General features: G+C 40.8%; 1 protein-coding gene across 2 annotated transcripts in view; it reads left to right on the top strand.

The window, feature by feature from the left end:
- The window catches only part of CDC20B (cell division cycle 20B), a 62,494-nt gene that overhangs the window by 22,124 nt on the left and 24,278 nt on the right, over positions 1-16,092 (top strand). For both annotated transcript variants that reach the window (XM_070476678.1, XM_070476677.1), the window contains exons 3-5: positions 4,651-4,870; positions 6,897-7,027; positions 10,218-10,311. In XM_070476678.1, coding sequence (XP_070332779.1) covers positions 4,651-4,870; positions 6,897-7,027; positions 10,218-10,311 — 445 coding nt within the window. The remainder of the gene's footprint in view (positions 1-4,650; positions 4,871-6,896; positions 7,028-10,217; positions 10,312-16,092) is intronic.

The raw sequence follows: 16,092 nt of genomic DNA, 5'->3' as shown, positions 1-16,092 counted from the left end.
TTCTTAGCTGACATATTCTTTTCATGTTCATATGACATATTCAATTCATATTCAATTTGACATATTCATATTCTTCTTTATTTTCCCTCTTCTAAACTCAGGATTATTTTGTTTTTATATATTTAAATTGGGGCTCCAAGAAAACCTTGGATCAAGAGCATCATGTTTGGTGCAAATTAATCTTCAAATATGGTGGCTGCCTTCTTCCTTGCCACCGAGAAGGGAGAGGGTGGCTTGGCTGGTGTTTGCAGAGGGTGCAGACCTAACCCACAGCCTGGATGGGGCCCACAGGCTTGCTTTCCCATGGCATTTGAAAATATTTGAATCATTTGAAGGCTTTAAGAAATAGAGAAATTGATGAAAAGTCTCAATTTCTGTTAAAACAGGGACAACGTGCCCCTCTGACTTTCTTCTTTTTTTTAAAAAAATTTAATTCTGTTTGGCTGTGCTGGGTCTTCCCTGCTGCACGGGCTTTGCTCCAGATACGGTGAGCAGGGGCTACTCTCTCGTTGCGGCGTGCGGACTTCTTATTGCAGCGCCTTCTCCTGTCAGAGCACGGACTCTAAGGCGAGTGGGCTCCGACCGTTGCGGCTCCCCCCAGGTTCTAGAGCACAGGTTCAGTAGTTGTGGTGTGTGGGTTTAGTTGCTTTGCGGTATGTGGGATCTTCCTGGAGCAGAGATCTGACCGTGTCTCCTGCATTGGTTGGAGGATTCTTGACCACTGAGCCGCCAGGGAAGCCCGCTGTCTTTCTTGCTGAGACAGGAGCCTTACAGTCAGAAAGAGATTCCCACCACCCAGTCTCCCTGTGCCTGCAGATGAGCCTCTCCAGTCGTTGAGTTGACTCTCTGGTTTCCTTGGAGGACAGTAACCCAGAAGTAGGAAGAAGAAAATCTGAGAGGGCCACATTTCTCCCTGGGGGTCTGCTCCTGCCAGCTCCTTCCCTGTTGCTCCCTTGTCTAGACTTCGGAGCAGGAGACGGCTGATTTATGTTTCCCGGGCTCCCTCCTTCCTGCTTTTCAGCTTTCCTGTTCCTACTCAAAAACAAGAACAGGGTAGAACAATTGAAAGGCAAAAAAATCAACCCCAAGCGACACTGTTCACATCAGCGGAGGCCTCAGGCTCCTGACATCTCTGTTTCTGGGGAAGGACACTGTCCTTTTGATGCCTTGGGGAGAGAGTTGTTGCCAGATGAAGCAACTGCCTGTCTGCCTTTGGGAAGGAAGATCACTTTCACACATACTCACTAAAAAAAGCAAACAAAACCAATATTCTCTGCCTTAAATGTTCTCGCATATTTTCTTTCTTCCCATCTTTCTTTTATAAATAGGAAGTGGGACCATATTGGAATACTCTTGTATAGTGTCCTTTTTTCACTTGTTAGTAGAGTGTAAGCATTTTCATGTTTTATTGAATTTTATTCTACTTGAAAAGTTTTTAAATTGAAGTGAAATCATAAAATATAAAAACATAAAAATAAACATTTTCAAGTGAAAAATCCAGTGGCCTTTAGTACATTCACAATGTTGTACAACCGCCACTTCTGTCTCCTTTCAAAATAATTTCATCATCACAAAAGAAGTCTCAAAAAAAGACAAAAGAAGACTCCATAACCATTAGGCAGTTTCTCCCCATTTCCTTCTTCCCCAACCCATGGAAACTATTGTTTCTGTGGAGTTTACCTATTTTGGATATTTCACATACATAGAATCATACAATATGTTTTTGGCTTTTTAAAATTATAGTATTTTCAAGGTTTATCCACATTTTAGCATTTTATGAGTACTTCTTTTCATATGAGTAATATTCACATATATATATGTTGTTATATAGGAATATGTATGTATTCCACTGCACACATACTTCTGCCCTCAATTTGTTTATCCGTTTCAACCTTCTGGCTATTATGAATAATACAGCGGTTCAGGGAGGAAGCCAGTTCTGACCCCATGATGGAATTGTTTCTTTAACTTGCTTTTCTTTGCTTTTGCTATTATTCAGTTCAGTCTGCTAAGTCACGTCTGACTCTGCGACCCCATGGATTGCAACACGCCAGGCTTCCCTGTCAATTTGTTATTATATCGTACAGAATGGTTTGCCTCAGAATCCTGCCCCTCTGCCTGACTGTTAAACTAACGTGCCTTTGTTCAGAACCCTGTCCACCTGTGGATGGCAGGAAGGGAGAAATTAACACATCCCTTGCCTGAGGCTTGCCATTTTAGGAGATGTTTGCAAGACGAATGGCTTTTTTACTTTGCTTCCTCACCTCCCCCCATCTCTGATCTATAAAAGAACCTGGCATCCAGAATGCGATAAGATGGTTATTTTGAGGCGCTAGCCTGTCATCTTCTTGATCTGCTGGCTCCCTGATTAAAGCCTCTTCCTTTCCTCAACACCTCGTCTCTCAGATTCATTGGCCTGTCGTTTGGCGGCGAGCAGAGTGAGCTTGGAGTGGGTAACACTACTATGAACATCCGTACATCTGTATTTATTTGAGTACCTGTTTTCATTTCTTTTGGGTATATACAGGAGTGGAATTCCTAGTCATATGGTGATTCTAGGTTTAGCTTTTTGAGGAACTGCCAAACTTTTTCCACAGCAGCTGTACAGTTTTGCAATCCCATAATGAATATACAAATATTCTAATTTCTCTACATCCTCACCAACAGTTACAGATAGATAAATTTATTGATCATAGTAGTGAGTGTGACGTGGTGCTTCACTGTGGTTTTGATTTGCATTTCCCTAATGTGTGTCATCATTTCTAATGACTGCAGAGTATTCCCTTCTATGGATGCCACAGTTTACCTGATCAGTTCTCCCCTGGTGAACACTGAGTCCCCTCATCTTTTTCCCTTATATACTGCAGTACACATCCTCGTGTTCTCAGTTGAAAGTGTGGACTGTGGAGTCAGACAGATAAGTTTAGGGTATAGCATCTCCACTTACTCACTGTGTGGCCTTAGGCAATTCACTTAACTTCTGAACCTCAGTTTCATCATTGGTAAGATGGGAATAAATAACAGACTTGCTTCACCAAGTGTTTCTGAGGATTATATATGAATGTGCATAAAGCTCTTAACACATGGGTTTGTATGTGGTAAGCACTCAATAGATGCTGCAGTCTTTGGTTTTCTTCCTTGGATTCTTCTAGGTGACATTGCTAGGTCAGTAGAGGTTAGGCACATAATAAAGGGCTTTTAACACACATCGCCAGATTGTCCTTTCCAGACACTAATTGACGCTCCACTACTGCATGCCAGTGCTTGTTTCTAGAACCTTCAGCCTTAGGAAATGTCATTTTAAAAAACTGCTAACATCTGATTATTGTTTTAAATTTGCATTTTTTATTACGAATGAGCTTGAACATTTTGGGAGCATTTATATCTCTTTTGTGAACTGCTTTTTTATGTCTCATGCTTGTTTTTCCTATGGGATGGCAAACTTTTCTAAATTTCTGTAAGAGCCCTTTGTAGAAGGATATTAACCTAATATGGGCTTCCTTTTTAACTCAGCTGATAAAGAATGCACCTGCAATGCAGGAGATCCCAGTTTGATACCTGAGTCGGGAAGATTCCCTGGAGAAGGCTATCCATCCACTCCAGGATTCTTGGGCTTCCCTGTTGGCACAGACAGTAAGAATCTGCCTGCAATGCGGGAGACCTGGGTTCGATCCCTGGGTTGGGAAGATCCCCTGGAGGAGGGCATGGCAACCCACTCCAGTATTCTTTCCTGGAGAATCCCCATGGATAAAGGAGCCAGGTGGGCTACAGTCCATGGAGTCACAAAGAGGTGGACATGACTGAGCGACTAAGCACAGCATATTAACCTAACATGGGGCTTCCCCGGTGGCGCTAGTGGTAAAGAACCTGCTGGCCAGTGCAAGAGACTTGAGACCCAGGTTCCATACTGAGTCAGGAAGATCCCCTGGAGGGGGCATGGCCACCTATTTCAGTATTCTTGCCTGGAAAATCCCATGGACAGGGGAACCTGGGGGCCTGTAGTCAATAGGGTTGCAAAGAGTTAGACACGACAGAAACAACTTAGCAGGCACAACCTAATATGCCTGTTATTTTGTTAAAAAGTAACTCATTTTCATTTTAATTTTACATGGCTCCAGGACATGGCTCACCACTAAAGGATCTGTAACTACTAAACTCCTGTTGTTTCTCAGAAAGGATGGACAGAAGTTGTGCAAGTTAGGCCTCAGTTTTCCTATCTGTGAAATGGATTGGACTTAGAAAATTGCTGTTTATTTCCAGATTTTATGAAATTTTATGATTTTATGTAAGCATCTTATATGCTCAGTATATAGTGTTATTCAACTTCATATTTTATATTTGTATGTAATAGTAATAAGCATAAGTATAATCACTCCCTCAATTGCTTTGGTGTGTCTTGAGACCCTCAGCAGAGGCTCTGAGTGTGTGTGTGTGTGTGTGTGTGTGTGTGTAAAATATGTAATCATATGTTTATTTTATATGCATATGTAAAATAAAATTTTCCCAGGTCACAAAAATTAAAAATTTCATGTATCAACATATACATGTTGTATTGTACTAGATGAGTTGTTTATAATTCTCTCTTAAGGAATCTTAATGATTGTATCATTGAGGGTACTGTAAATCATGGATCTTTTTGTTATTAAATAGGTAGTTAATGTAGTTAATACTACATACTCGAACTTCACCAGCAACTGGGCAAAGAGACGGTCAGCTGAAGTTCCTGTTGCCAGTAGCCCGATGACCACAAGATGGCGGCAGAGCCAAGCCAGGGAGGCGACAGCCCGCCCCTCTGGGGAGGAGCGGTCCACCCCTGACCTCCCGGGAACGGTGCTGAGGATGACTCCTGGCGAAGAGACCGTGGCTCCAGGTGAGGTAATGGAGATGCCACAGCCAGTTTTGAAATCTTTAAAAAAAGATATATTTCTGAGAGAATCTTTGTCTTACAGAAATACCTGGTGTTGTATTTAGTCAACTGCTTTCTCTTTTTCTCCTTTTGAATAAGAAATTTCCAAAGGGGCAGGGGAAGGGGAGGGCTGAAACAAAACCAAAAGAAAGTATGTTGTATTTAGATGTGACATTAGACACAATGAGGCACCATAGTCCTGCAGATTGAGAAGAAGCCCAAATCTTTTTTAAATCAATGAAATTCTCATGTAATAGTAAGTAACAATACTGAAAATAGCTGGCTGAAGCAATAGGAGATACAGGGTTGGAGGAAGTTCATCCTTATGGCTGTCTTCTGAAAGATATTTTAAATTGTTTCAGAGGAATTTCTGGCTAGTTGTTTCAGAGGAATTTCTGCCTAAAGTGGCTCCCTTTTCTTTCATAGGTCCTTAATTAATTAGTTATTTTCAAATAAGGCATTGCATGAGAAATTTAGAATTCTAAGAGATAATCAGACAAAATAATTTTATAATAAAGCCTATTTTATTTTCCATTTAAGTTTATACTGCATATTAATCAGAAACATTGGTTTCTCGGTGTTTTGCTGGTGGGATTTCTTTCTTTTTGTTCCAGAAAAGTGAACACTGAGGACCCTCCCATCCTAAAAGGGATGTTTGTAGAGAGGTTCATTTGCTGTCATGCTTTGTGGACAAAATCTGAGAGGTCCAGGATTCCTTAGGCTGGTGGACATGAACTCTTTGTTGATAACTGGGATGATCAGTACTAGCATTCAACTGCAACATTTTCTTTTTCATTTGAGGTTCAGAGAGCCTGCTTCTTTTTGTCTTTACTTGTCTACAAATATCACAAAACAGGCATGCATAATTTTGCAGGACAAAGAGTAAGATCTAAAACTTTGCAGAGTGTTTTGGCAAAGTTGAAATTAGATTTTGGATTCCTCCTTCCTCTTAGATTTTGGATAGCCCAGAACTCGAGGGGTTGGACTCTAGGAACATCAGTGACAGCTTATCCAGCACGTTTGTCCGAATGAGAAGAGATTGTCACATGGCAAAAGGCCAAATACTTAATCCGGTTGTGCCTTGGTTCCTCTGATGAACAAGTGATATAGCAGGTATTTAACTTAAGAAGATGACTTGTGAAGGTTTTCATTGCAGTTAAAATTCTGGTAAAGGGCTTTCTCCATCTTGAGAAGAGAATAGACATGGATGCAAACAACATTGGCTCTTCCATGACAGTAACTTAGGAAGTATTTTACTAAAGTCATCTGAAAACTAGTTTTACATCTTTGTGCACTAGGAAGAGGGAGAGGTGAAGTGTTTTGCTCTAATCATGTAGTGAACATCAGTGACTGACAGGTAGGCATTCCATAGTGACTTCCTGGCAGGATGTTCACCACCTGGGCAAACCAGCTACTCTTCTCACCATCATTTTAAACCTTAAACTGTTAGTATCCATTCTTCAAATGCGCAAGTGTGTTCTTTCCACGCAGAGTTAAAGCATTTCTGTTGCTGCTGCTGCTGCAGTTGGAGTCAGGTCTTTAATCTTGACATTTCCTCCTGGTTCTGAGACCACCAAGGGAATTCCTCACCCAGTGTTCACTCATGAACCCAGTACCCTGCCTTGACCCTGCACTGTCCCTCCAGCCCACCCCACCTAGGACTTTGGAGAGATGAGACCCTAAATCTTTACATTATGTTCTGTACATGCCAAGGACTGACCTCCCACCAAAGGTTTAAGAGATTATGGTGGTGGTTTAGTTGCTAATTCGTATCCAACTCTTGCGACCCCATGGACTGTATGTAGCCTGCTAGGCTTCTCTGTCCATGGGTTTCTCCAGGCAAGAATTCTGGAGTAGGTTGCCATTTTCTTCACCAGGGCATCTTCCCAGCCCTGGAATCGAACTTGGGTCTCCTGCATTGCAGGCAGATTCTTTACCAACTGAGCTATTATTTTAAAAACCAAATTCAAAGCTAAATGTTTTCTGGCAGGATCCTACAAGGAACCGCTGAAGACCCCCAACAAAGGAAGTTCTGAAACCAATAACTCTGCTCTCCAGTTTGGGAAGGCTCCTCATGCACTGGAGAGAGGCTGGAAGAATAAAGTTGCTTCAAAAGGCCCGGTGGGTGAAGAGAGAAAACCGAAGATTTCTCATCTTGAGAATCTCAAAGCAGCTGAGTCCCAAATGTGAGATAAGAGCTGGCTTAGCTGCTCTTACAAATCAGTAAGGAAAGGATGGGTTCCTGATAGGAAAAACGAGTGTATGAAGGACACTTCCAAAAAGAAACAGTGTTGTTGGTAACACAGAAAAGTGTTTAATTAGCATCACTCAAAAAAGTGAAAATGAGACTAACCATCCAAAAGGTAAAGATTAAAAACAGGGGGACTTCACTGGTGGTCCAGTGGTTAAAACTCCATGCGTCCAATGCAGGGGGTGTGGGTTCGATCCCTGGTCCAGGAACTAAGATTTTGCATGCCAAGTGGTGTGGTAAAAAAAAATAGAATAAAATTATGCATACTATGGTATGTTTCCTCTCAGTGCAAAGTTCTGTTGGGTGGTCTTTTCCCAACTCTTTGGAAAGTGTGTGGTGATATGTCTGCCCTTTGGCAGATTGGTTTGACTCCTCCTCTATAAGATGGTCTTTTCAGTATTTCCCTTAAGTTTTGTGGGTTTTTTTTTAAAATTTCTCTACTAAGTTAACAATTATTTTAAGGATCTCATTGATTATGATTCTAATATCATAGTCCACCCTAAATCCTTTGCGCACATTAAATACCAATAGCGTGTTTTTAGATTTATCGAATCCAGTGAAGAGCCTCTGAAGGAATCAATGTTTCATTTAGAAAACTGAACTAGGAATGTTACAAATTCTCAATTTAGGCATAGTTAGTCATTTGGTGTGTGCTTCCTGTGTTTGGCATATGGGTTTTGCTTGAGAAACAATAAAATATTGTGAATATGAAATTTAATTATTTGAACTCATATGCAGTTGAAAACAACTGTATTAGAGCAAGTCTTCTGCTAGGTGCTTTGCTGCTGGGTGGGGCTTCCCTGGTGGCTCAGATGGTAAGGAGTCTGCTTGCAGTGTGGGAGACCGGGCTTCAATCCCTGGGTCGGGAAGATCCCCTGGAGGAGGAAATGGCAAAACACTCTAGTATTCTTGCCTGGAAAATCCCATGGATGGAGGAGCCTGGCAGGCTACAGTCCATGGGGTCACAAAGAGTCAGACACGACTGAGTGGCTTCACTTGCTATTTGCTTGCTGCTGGGTAAGGGTAAGATGGCGAGGGAGTTATGTTGAGGGAACTATGTGTGCTGTTGAACTCATACCCAGGCCAGGCTGTTAGCACCACTGTCCCTTCCACCCTCTACTGGTGACTGGAGGTTTTACTGCTCTGACTTCCAGGACTTCCCTTTTCCTTCCCCTTGGGCTGTCTGGCAACTGGTAGCAGCAAAGTTGGTGGCTCTGTTGGTGGGGTCATGATGGTGTGGGCAAGTTACCATCATTACAGCAATTGTTATCCAGCCTGAACATCATCCCAGTTTCACTGGAGAACCTGGGCAGGGGATAATGGAAGCTGTTTCACTACTTTATGTAGAGCATTTGTTGTCATGACTAACTGGGAGTCCAACAGCAGCAAAAATGGTGCAGAGGTAAAGCGAGGTCTTCCACCTTGGCGGTGGAAAGGTGTCTTCCTGTGGTCCTCAGAGGTCATCCAGAGGGTATTTCCACAGTGAGAGCTGAATAGCTATGGAGATGTTCAAAACTTTCATACCCAGCCAGCTGTATGCCAAGTTGCTCATTAAAGTAATAGTAGATCTCACCTAATGAAGAGTACCCCTGGGTGCATGGAGCACATGCACACTATCTGGGCAATGCCTTGGTCAGCTTTGTTGTCTCTACAGGATTCTGAAGATGAATCTGTGAAGAGTTACACTGAGCTACCGGCCAGCAGGGCATTTAGAAATGGTATTTTATGCCAGTGCTCCTCAAACGGGTGATTTTGCTCCCCACAGAGCATCTGACATGTCTGAAGATAGTTTTGATGATCAGAAGCCAGGGGGAAGTATCTGGTAGACCACAACAGTGCATTATTTGCTCATATTTCTGCGGTTGTGAAACTCTACTGTATATTTAATTTTTCTACTTTGAATAGCTAAACATCCATGATTTATTGACTGGCAGTGCCTATTATATGACATAATATCTGGGAAGAAAGCCAAAATATCAAAGTGATACTTGATGGAGAGACTTCTGTATGAATTATTGTGATTCAGTGATTAAATGTATCATCGAGAAGGAGGAAAAAGAAATCTTCTCTGTTTTGACTGCTATTATATTTCTAGAATAAGTACTTTTCTTTCTCCTTTTTATTAATTTGCCTCTTTGTTTTTGATCAAAGTTAGATGTAAGGGGCTTTCCAAGTGACTCTAATGGTAAAGAACTCGCCAGCCAATGGAGGTAGATATAAGAGATAGAGGTTTACTCCCTGAGTCGGGAAGATCCCCTGGAGGAGGGCGTGGCAACCCACTCCAGAATTCTTGCCTGGAGAACCTGCATGGACAGAGGAGCCTGGAGGGCTGCAGTCTGTAGGGTTGCACAGAGTTGGACAGGACTGAAGCAGCTTAGCACGCATGCACAGACGTAAGAATGTCAGGAGGGCTCATTGTATACTTGCCCAGAGAAACAGCAACCTGATTTTTGTGCTCGTGGAAATTTAGACAATTGACTTAACCTCTCTGTGAGCTGATGTTTCCATTTCTCATGGGAAAGGGGGTTAGTGGAAAAGGACCTTTAAGATGACTAGTTTAATCCCCTCCCCCACAAGAAACTAATACAACATTCTAAAGCTATTTTGTTGTTGTTTAGTCGCTCAGTCGTGTCTGACTCTTTGCGACCCTATGGACTGTAGCCCACCAGGCTCCTCTGTCCATGAAATTCTCCAAGCAAGAATACTGGAGTGGGTTGCCGTTTCCTTCTCCAGGGGATCTTTCTTACCCAGGGATCGAATGTGTGTCTCTTGCATCTCCTGAACTGGCAGGCAAATTCTTTACCACTGTGCCACCGGGGAAGCCCATAAAGCAATTATACTTAAATAAGAATTAATTAAAAAAAATAATATATCAGTAAAATGTTCTGTACTGTGTTCATTACACAGTGGTTATTTAATAAATAATGGTAACTATTGCAGTGTTGGTTTTGACAATTTAAATTTTCCAGTGAATTATCAGTTTTACTTTTACACAATGTAACACACCTGAGATGTACACAAGTGTTTCTGAATAAGTATTCTCTTTGTGTTTGTTTTCAGAAGTGCTTAAATCAGCTATTTTCAACCCAGAACGTGGCTCAGCAGGTTAATGGGAGCATGCAGCTCTGTGAGAGATCCCAATGCACTTGGAAAGGTATGGGCCAAAGATTTCCCGTCTGTCCTGCTTTCCCACCCTCCTGTCTCCCTGCCTCCTTCATTTCTTCCTTATCTTAAAATATATTATTTTTACATTAGAACAAAAATCAACATAGAGTTTGGATAATTCTCATAATCCTCTGTCTTAACTGTCCTGACCCCTATACCTCATTTCCTAGAGGCAACCACCTTAGCTCTGCCAGCTATGCCCCCTGGTATTTACATCTAGTTTCTAAATAACATTTGTAAACTCTTAATTTATTTTTTTACAATTTTAGACTTAATCACAACTTTCTAGCATAGTAAGAACTTAGTTCTCCTCCTGCTTCATTCACTTCTCTCAGTCTATTTGTATTACACTTTAACAAAGTAAAATTAGTATTTAATATTCATATCATATTCAGTTCAGTTCAGTCGCTCAGTTGTGTCCGACTGTTTGCGACCCCATGAATCGCAGCACGCCAGGCCTCCCTGTCCATCACCAACTCCTGAAGTTTACCCAAACCCATGTCCATTGAGTCGGTGATGCCATCCAGCCATCTCATCCTCTGTCGTCCCCTTCTCCTCCTGCCCCCAATCCCTCCCAGCATCAGGGTCTTTTCCAATGAGTTAGCTCTTCACATGAGGTGGCCAAAGTATTGGAGTTTTAGCTTCAGCATCAGTCCTTCCAATGAACACCCAGGACTGATCTCCTTTATAAGCCAAATAGTGTACTCTAACTCTTTTCTAGTTAGTGTACTCTTTTCTAGTTTAACTCTTTGTTTTTCCTGGAATTAAAAAGTTGCTTTCCCTTTTCATTTATTAGCTACCTATGAAATTATGACTGTGTTCCCTAAACGCCCCCACGCTTTGTTCCGTAGCCACCAATAACCTTTTCCATATACCTGCCCACATGGGTCGTTGTTTTCCTTGGTGGCCTCCTACCCAGAACCTGCTGAGTAGGCCACTCTCTTGGTCAGTCCCACGGCTGTAGTTCTGGGACTTCTCTCCGATGCTAGATCCACTGTTTCCTGGCAGCCGTGTTGTGCTCTTTCTGGGTTTGCTGGTCTGAAAGTGTGCTTATTCCACTTTTACACTTGATTCATAGTTTGGCTGGCTACAGATGCTAGTCTTACTCAGAACTTTGTGGAAAAGGTATTGCTTTATTGTTTCCCAGCACCCATTGTTGCTGCTGAGCCAGTCATATATTGTTTTGACTTCCTACCTTTTCTGTGCCACCTACTTTTTCTCTCTGAATACATATAGAAAAAAATTTATTGTTACTGTTTTAAAATTTCATGATGATAAAGGTTCATGTATGTTAAAAAAAAACTCGCTGTAAATGACAAACTCACTAGTGGATCGTTCAGTCTTGGGCACCTGTATCTTTTAATTATTGGAAAGTTTCTTGAATTATTCTTTAATAATTTCTTCATCTTTGTTTCTTTTTTCTTTCTTTCTGAGATGTTGGCTGTAATCGTTGCTCCTTGTAGATTGATTCTCTTATTTTTTTCTATTCTATTTTTCATCTCGTTTTCTTTCCTTCTACTTCTAGGTGGTTACCTCATTCTGTGTACTAGCCTTGCCATTTAAATTTCTTATTTTGGCTATCTTAGTTTTAATTTTAGAACTTCTTGGACACCATCAGGCCTCTCTCTCTCCCCTCATCTCCTCCCTCCCCTTGCCTCCTTCCTCTATCCCTCTGTCATTTCTTTCCTCTCCGTCCTCCCTCCCCCTTCTTCCTTCCTTCCTTCTCTCTTTCCAGCATCCTGTTCATGCTTCATGTATACACTGTTTTCTCTTATTTCTCTGAAAAATTTCATATAGAGCTTGGAAGTATTGCTGTTCTTCCTGAACTGTCTTTCTTTGCTTAGCTCTTCCCCCAGTAGTTTTGGTTTCACTCTTTCAGAATTAAAGCTTTCTGAAATGCGTGGTGTTCTGGAAATAGAACTAAAGAATTGTGGGTTACTAAAGTCTGTATAACAGTTTTCACACAGTCTATCTTTGCTCATGCTCTTGAGTTAAGAGGTTGTCTTTTTTCGTTTATTTAGAGAATGAACACCTGGTTTCTTTTGACACGTGCACATGTGTGTATGGGTATGTGTGCAGGGTGTGTGTGCATGAACTTGACATCTTTCAACCAGCTCATCTCTTTCTAAACTTTCGCTGTGTCTCTGAGCCCTGACCCCTTGTGGGGTTTCTGCAAGACAAATCAGCTTGCTTTTCTTTACCATGCCCCCTCTATAGGCACGTGAGTTTCATTTTTCATGTTCTTCCTGGTCAGTTATCAAACCTTTATCCATTTTGCAGAAAATTATTGCAATCTCTTCTTACTGCTCTTTTCACTCCCATACTCTTTGTTCTTATATCTCCACACCTTAAAAAGTCATTAGCAGTCATTCTGGTGAAGTTGAAAATAGGAGGCAGAGGAAGTACACTTATGTGACCCTTCCTCTGACTTGACTGCAAATCTATTGCTCTGCTTTAGAGAGATCATTGGTGGTGACACTGAAGAAGATTTGAAAGGGAGAGCTGTTGGAAGCAGAGACTAATTGAAAGGAACATTATATGTAGGGCTCTATTCTTAATTCTCTCAAGGAAATTTAAAATGTGAAATGGATTCCACATAGGCCAGATAACTAATCTTAGGAAAATGGATCACTGGGATAAGTTTTATCCAGATACTGTGCACGTAAAGTATTTTCTTTATGCCTTGTCTATATTTGATAAGACTCTGAAACCTCACAGTGGACACCACCTGTGACTTGTAAGTATACCTGTTGAATCCAGTGGGCACCTCCTGTGACTTGTAAGCACACCTGTTAGACCCAGTGGGCACCTACTGTGACTTGTAAATATACCTATTGGACCCAAAGCTGGTACAGATCTTTGGGTGGTGATGTCATGAGTGCGTCAAGGAAGACCTGCAGCCATGCAGTGGAGAGATATTGCTCCTGTGGCAGTTTCTAGAAGATCTTCCTTCCATTCTGTATTTAATGCTCCCCATGTCATTTCCCCTGCATTCCACGTGTTCTCCTTCTTACTTCCCCTTTCCATCTTGGAAGTCTTTTTGTCATTCATGAAATTGTTATCATGGTTGGAAAATAATTGATTAGGAGTCCACCTCTGTGAGAGAAACTTAAGAGAACCAATGGCTCAATTAATTCATAAATACCAAGGAGACTTGCCTGTTACATTTCCCTCTGGGAGAAGATAACTTTGTGCATGCGTGCTTTTCATTCCTCTGTTTCCCAGCAGTATAAAGGGGACAAACAGTTAGATCATAAAAATAGGCACAAAAGTTGAAGGCTGGCTGAATATTCTTTTGGGTGGTTTGGGAATATACAGTTGGATGAATGAGTGAATCATATCCTTTCCTTCTTTATTCTTTTCCTTATAATTGTATTTTCTTAAAAGCAAAATAAAATATCTGGGAACATGTCTTACCTTATCTCTCCCACTTTCCTCTGATCTGATCATTAACAAGTTCATGTTTCTGTAACATGCTGAATATTTGATGTAGAATAGAAATTATATGATGTATGTGTGCTTATTTGCCCAGTCATGTCCAACTCTTTGTGCCCTCATTGACTGTAGCCCACCAAGCTCCTCTGTCCATGGGATTCTCCAGGCAAGAATACTGGAGTGGGTAGCCATTCCCTTCTCCAGAAGATCTTCTGACCCAGGGATCAAACGTGGGTCTCCTGCATTGCAGGCATATTCTTTACCACTAGTGCTACCTTTATTCCATAAAAGCAGAGAGAATATACCTATGTTATTTTGATCCTAGGAGATCTATCTACCTCTGTGTATGTATGTGTATATTAATCTCTCCATCCTGTTTTTTTAGAGAAGTTTTGAATTCACAGCAAAATTGAACAGGAAATACAGCGTTCTTGTGTATACCTTGCCCCAATATATGCACAGCTTTCCCCATGATCAACATCCCACACTGGATTAGTACATTTGTTATCATTGATGAACCTCACTGACACTACTATTATCATCCAAAGTTGATCATTTACACTAGGGTTCACACTTGGTGTTGTATATTCTATGGATTTTGACAAGTGTGTAATGATACGTATTCACCATTATAACAGCAGATAGATGTTAATGTTCTGAAAATCTTTTATACTTCACCTATTCATCTCTCCCTCTTCCTCTAACCCTGGCAAACTTTTCACTGTCTCCATAGTTTTACTTTTCCTAGAATGTCATCTAGTTGGAATCATACAGTATGGAGCCTTTTCAGATAGGATTCTTCCACTTAGTAGTATGCATTTAGGCATACTATGTGTCTTCTTATGGCTTGACAGCTCATTTCTTTCTAGCACTAAATGATATTCTATTGTCTGGATGTACCACAGTTCCTTTATGCATTCACCTATTCGAAGACATGTTGGTTGCTTCCAAGTTTTGGCAATTATGAATAAAGCTACTATAAATATCTGTGTAAAGGTTTCTCTGTGGACATAAGCTTTCTACTCACTTGAGTAAATATCAAGGTGTGCAGTTGCTGGATTATATGATAAGAGCATATTTAGTTTCATATGAAACTGCCCAACTGTCTTCCAAAGTGGCTGTATCATTTTGCATTCTCACCAGCAATGAATTAAAGCTCCTGTTGTTCCACATCCTTGCCAGAATTTGGTGGTGGTCAGTGTTTCAGATTTTGGCTGTTTTAACAGATATGTAGTGGTATCTCATGGTTTTAACTTGCAATTCTCTAATAAATATAATGAAAAAGATGTTGAACATCTTTTCTTATGCTTATTTATCACCTTTCTTGGTGAGGTATTCAGTTATTTTGCCCATTTTAAAATTCAAATTTTTGGGTTTTTTTGTTGTTGAGGTTTAAGAGTTACTTTGTGTATTTTGAGTAAGAGTCCTTTATCACATATGTCTTTTGCAAAATTTTTTTCAGTCTGTGGTTTATCTTCTCACTCTTTAGGCACGTCTTGTGGAGAGCAGAAGTTTCTAACTTTAATGAAGTCCAGCATATCAGTGATTTCTTTCATGGATCATGCTTTTCATATTATATTTAAAAAGTCACTGCCAGAGAATTCCCTGGTGGTCCAGTGGGTAGGACTCAGAACTTTCACTGCCATGGACCTGAGTTCAATCCCTAATTGGGGAACTAAGATCCTTTAACCTGTGCAGCATGGCAAAAGAAAAAACATCATTCTGAGGAGAAATAGATTTTTTCCTGTATTATTTTCTAGGAATTTTAGAGCTTTGTGTTTTACTTTTAGGTCTACAATCCATTTTGAGTTAATTTTTTAGTTCTGTGGGTTTTTTTAAACTTTTTATTTTGTATTGGCATATAGTTGATTAACATTGTTGTGATAGTATCAGGTGGACCACAAGGAACTCAGTGATACATATGGATATACATGTATCCATTCTCCACCAATAGGTCTGTGTTTAGATACATTTTTTTTTAAATTGAGGCAGAGTTGACTCTCAACTTTATGTTAATTTCAGTTGTACAGCAAAGTGATTCAGTTATTTTTTTCCAGATTGTCTGTGGATATTGTTTTTCCAACACCATTTGTTGAAAAAACTAATTTTCTTGATTTTATTGCCTTTGCTCCTTTGTCAGAGATCAGTTGACTCTATTTTTGTGGGTCCATTGTGGGATCTCTATTCTCTTCCACTAATATATTTGTTCTTTTGCAAATACTACACTATCTTGATTGCTGTTATTCAGTCGCCAAGTTGTGTCCAGCTCTTCACGACCCCATGGACTGCAGCATACCAGGCTTCCCTGTCCCTCATCATCTCCTGGGGTTTGCCC

This window comes from Odocoileus virginianus, chromosome 14, assembly GCF_023699985.2.
Source record: "Odocoileus virginianus isolate 20LAN1187 ecotype Illinois chromosome 14, Ovbor_1.2, whole genome shotgun sequence".
Taxonomy (NCBI): Eukaryota; Metazoa; Chordata; class Mammalia; order Artiodactyla; family Cervidae; genus Odocoileus; species Odocoileus virginianus.
This window is presented reverse-complemented; position numbering and strand designations above follow the sequence as displayed.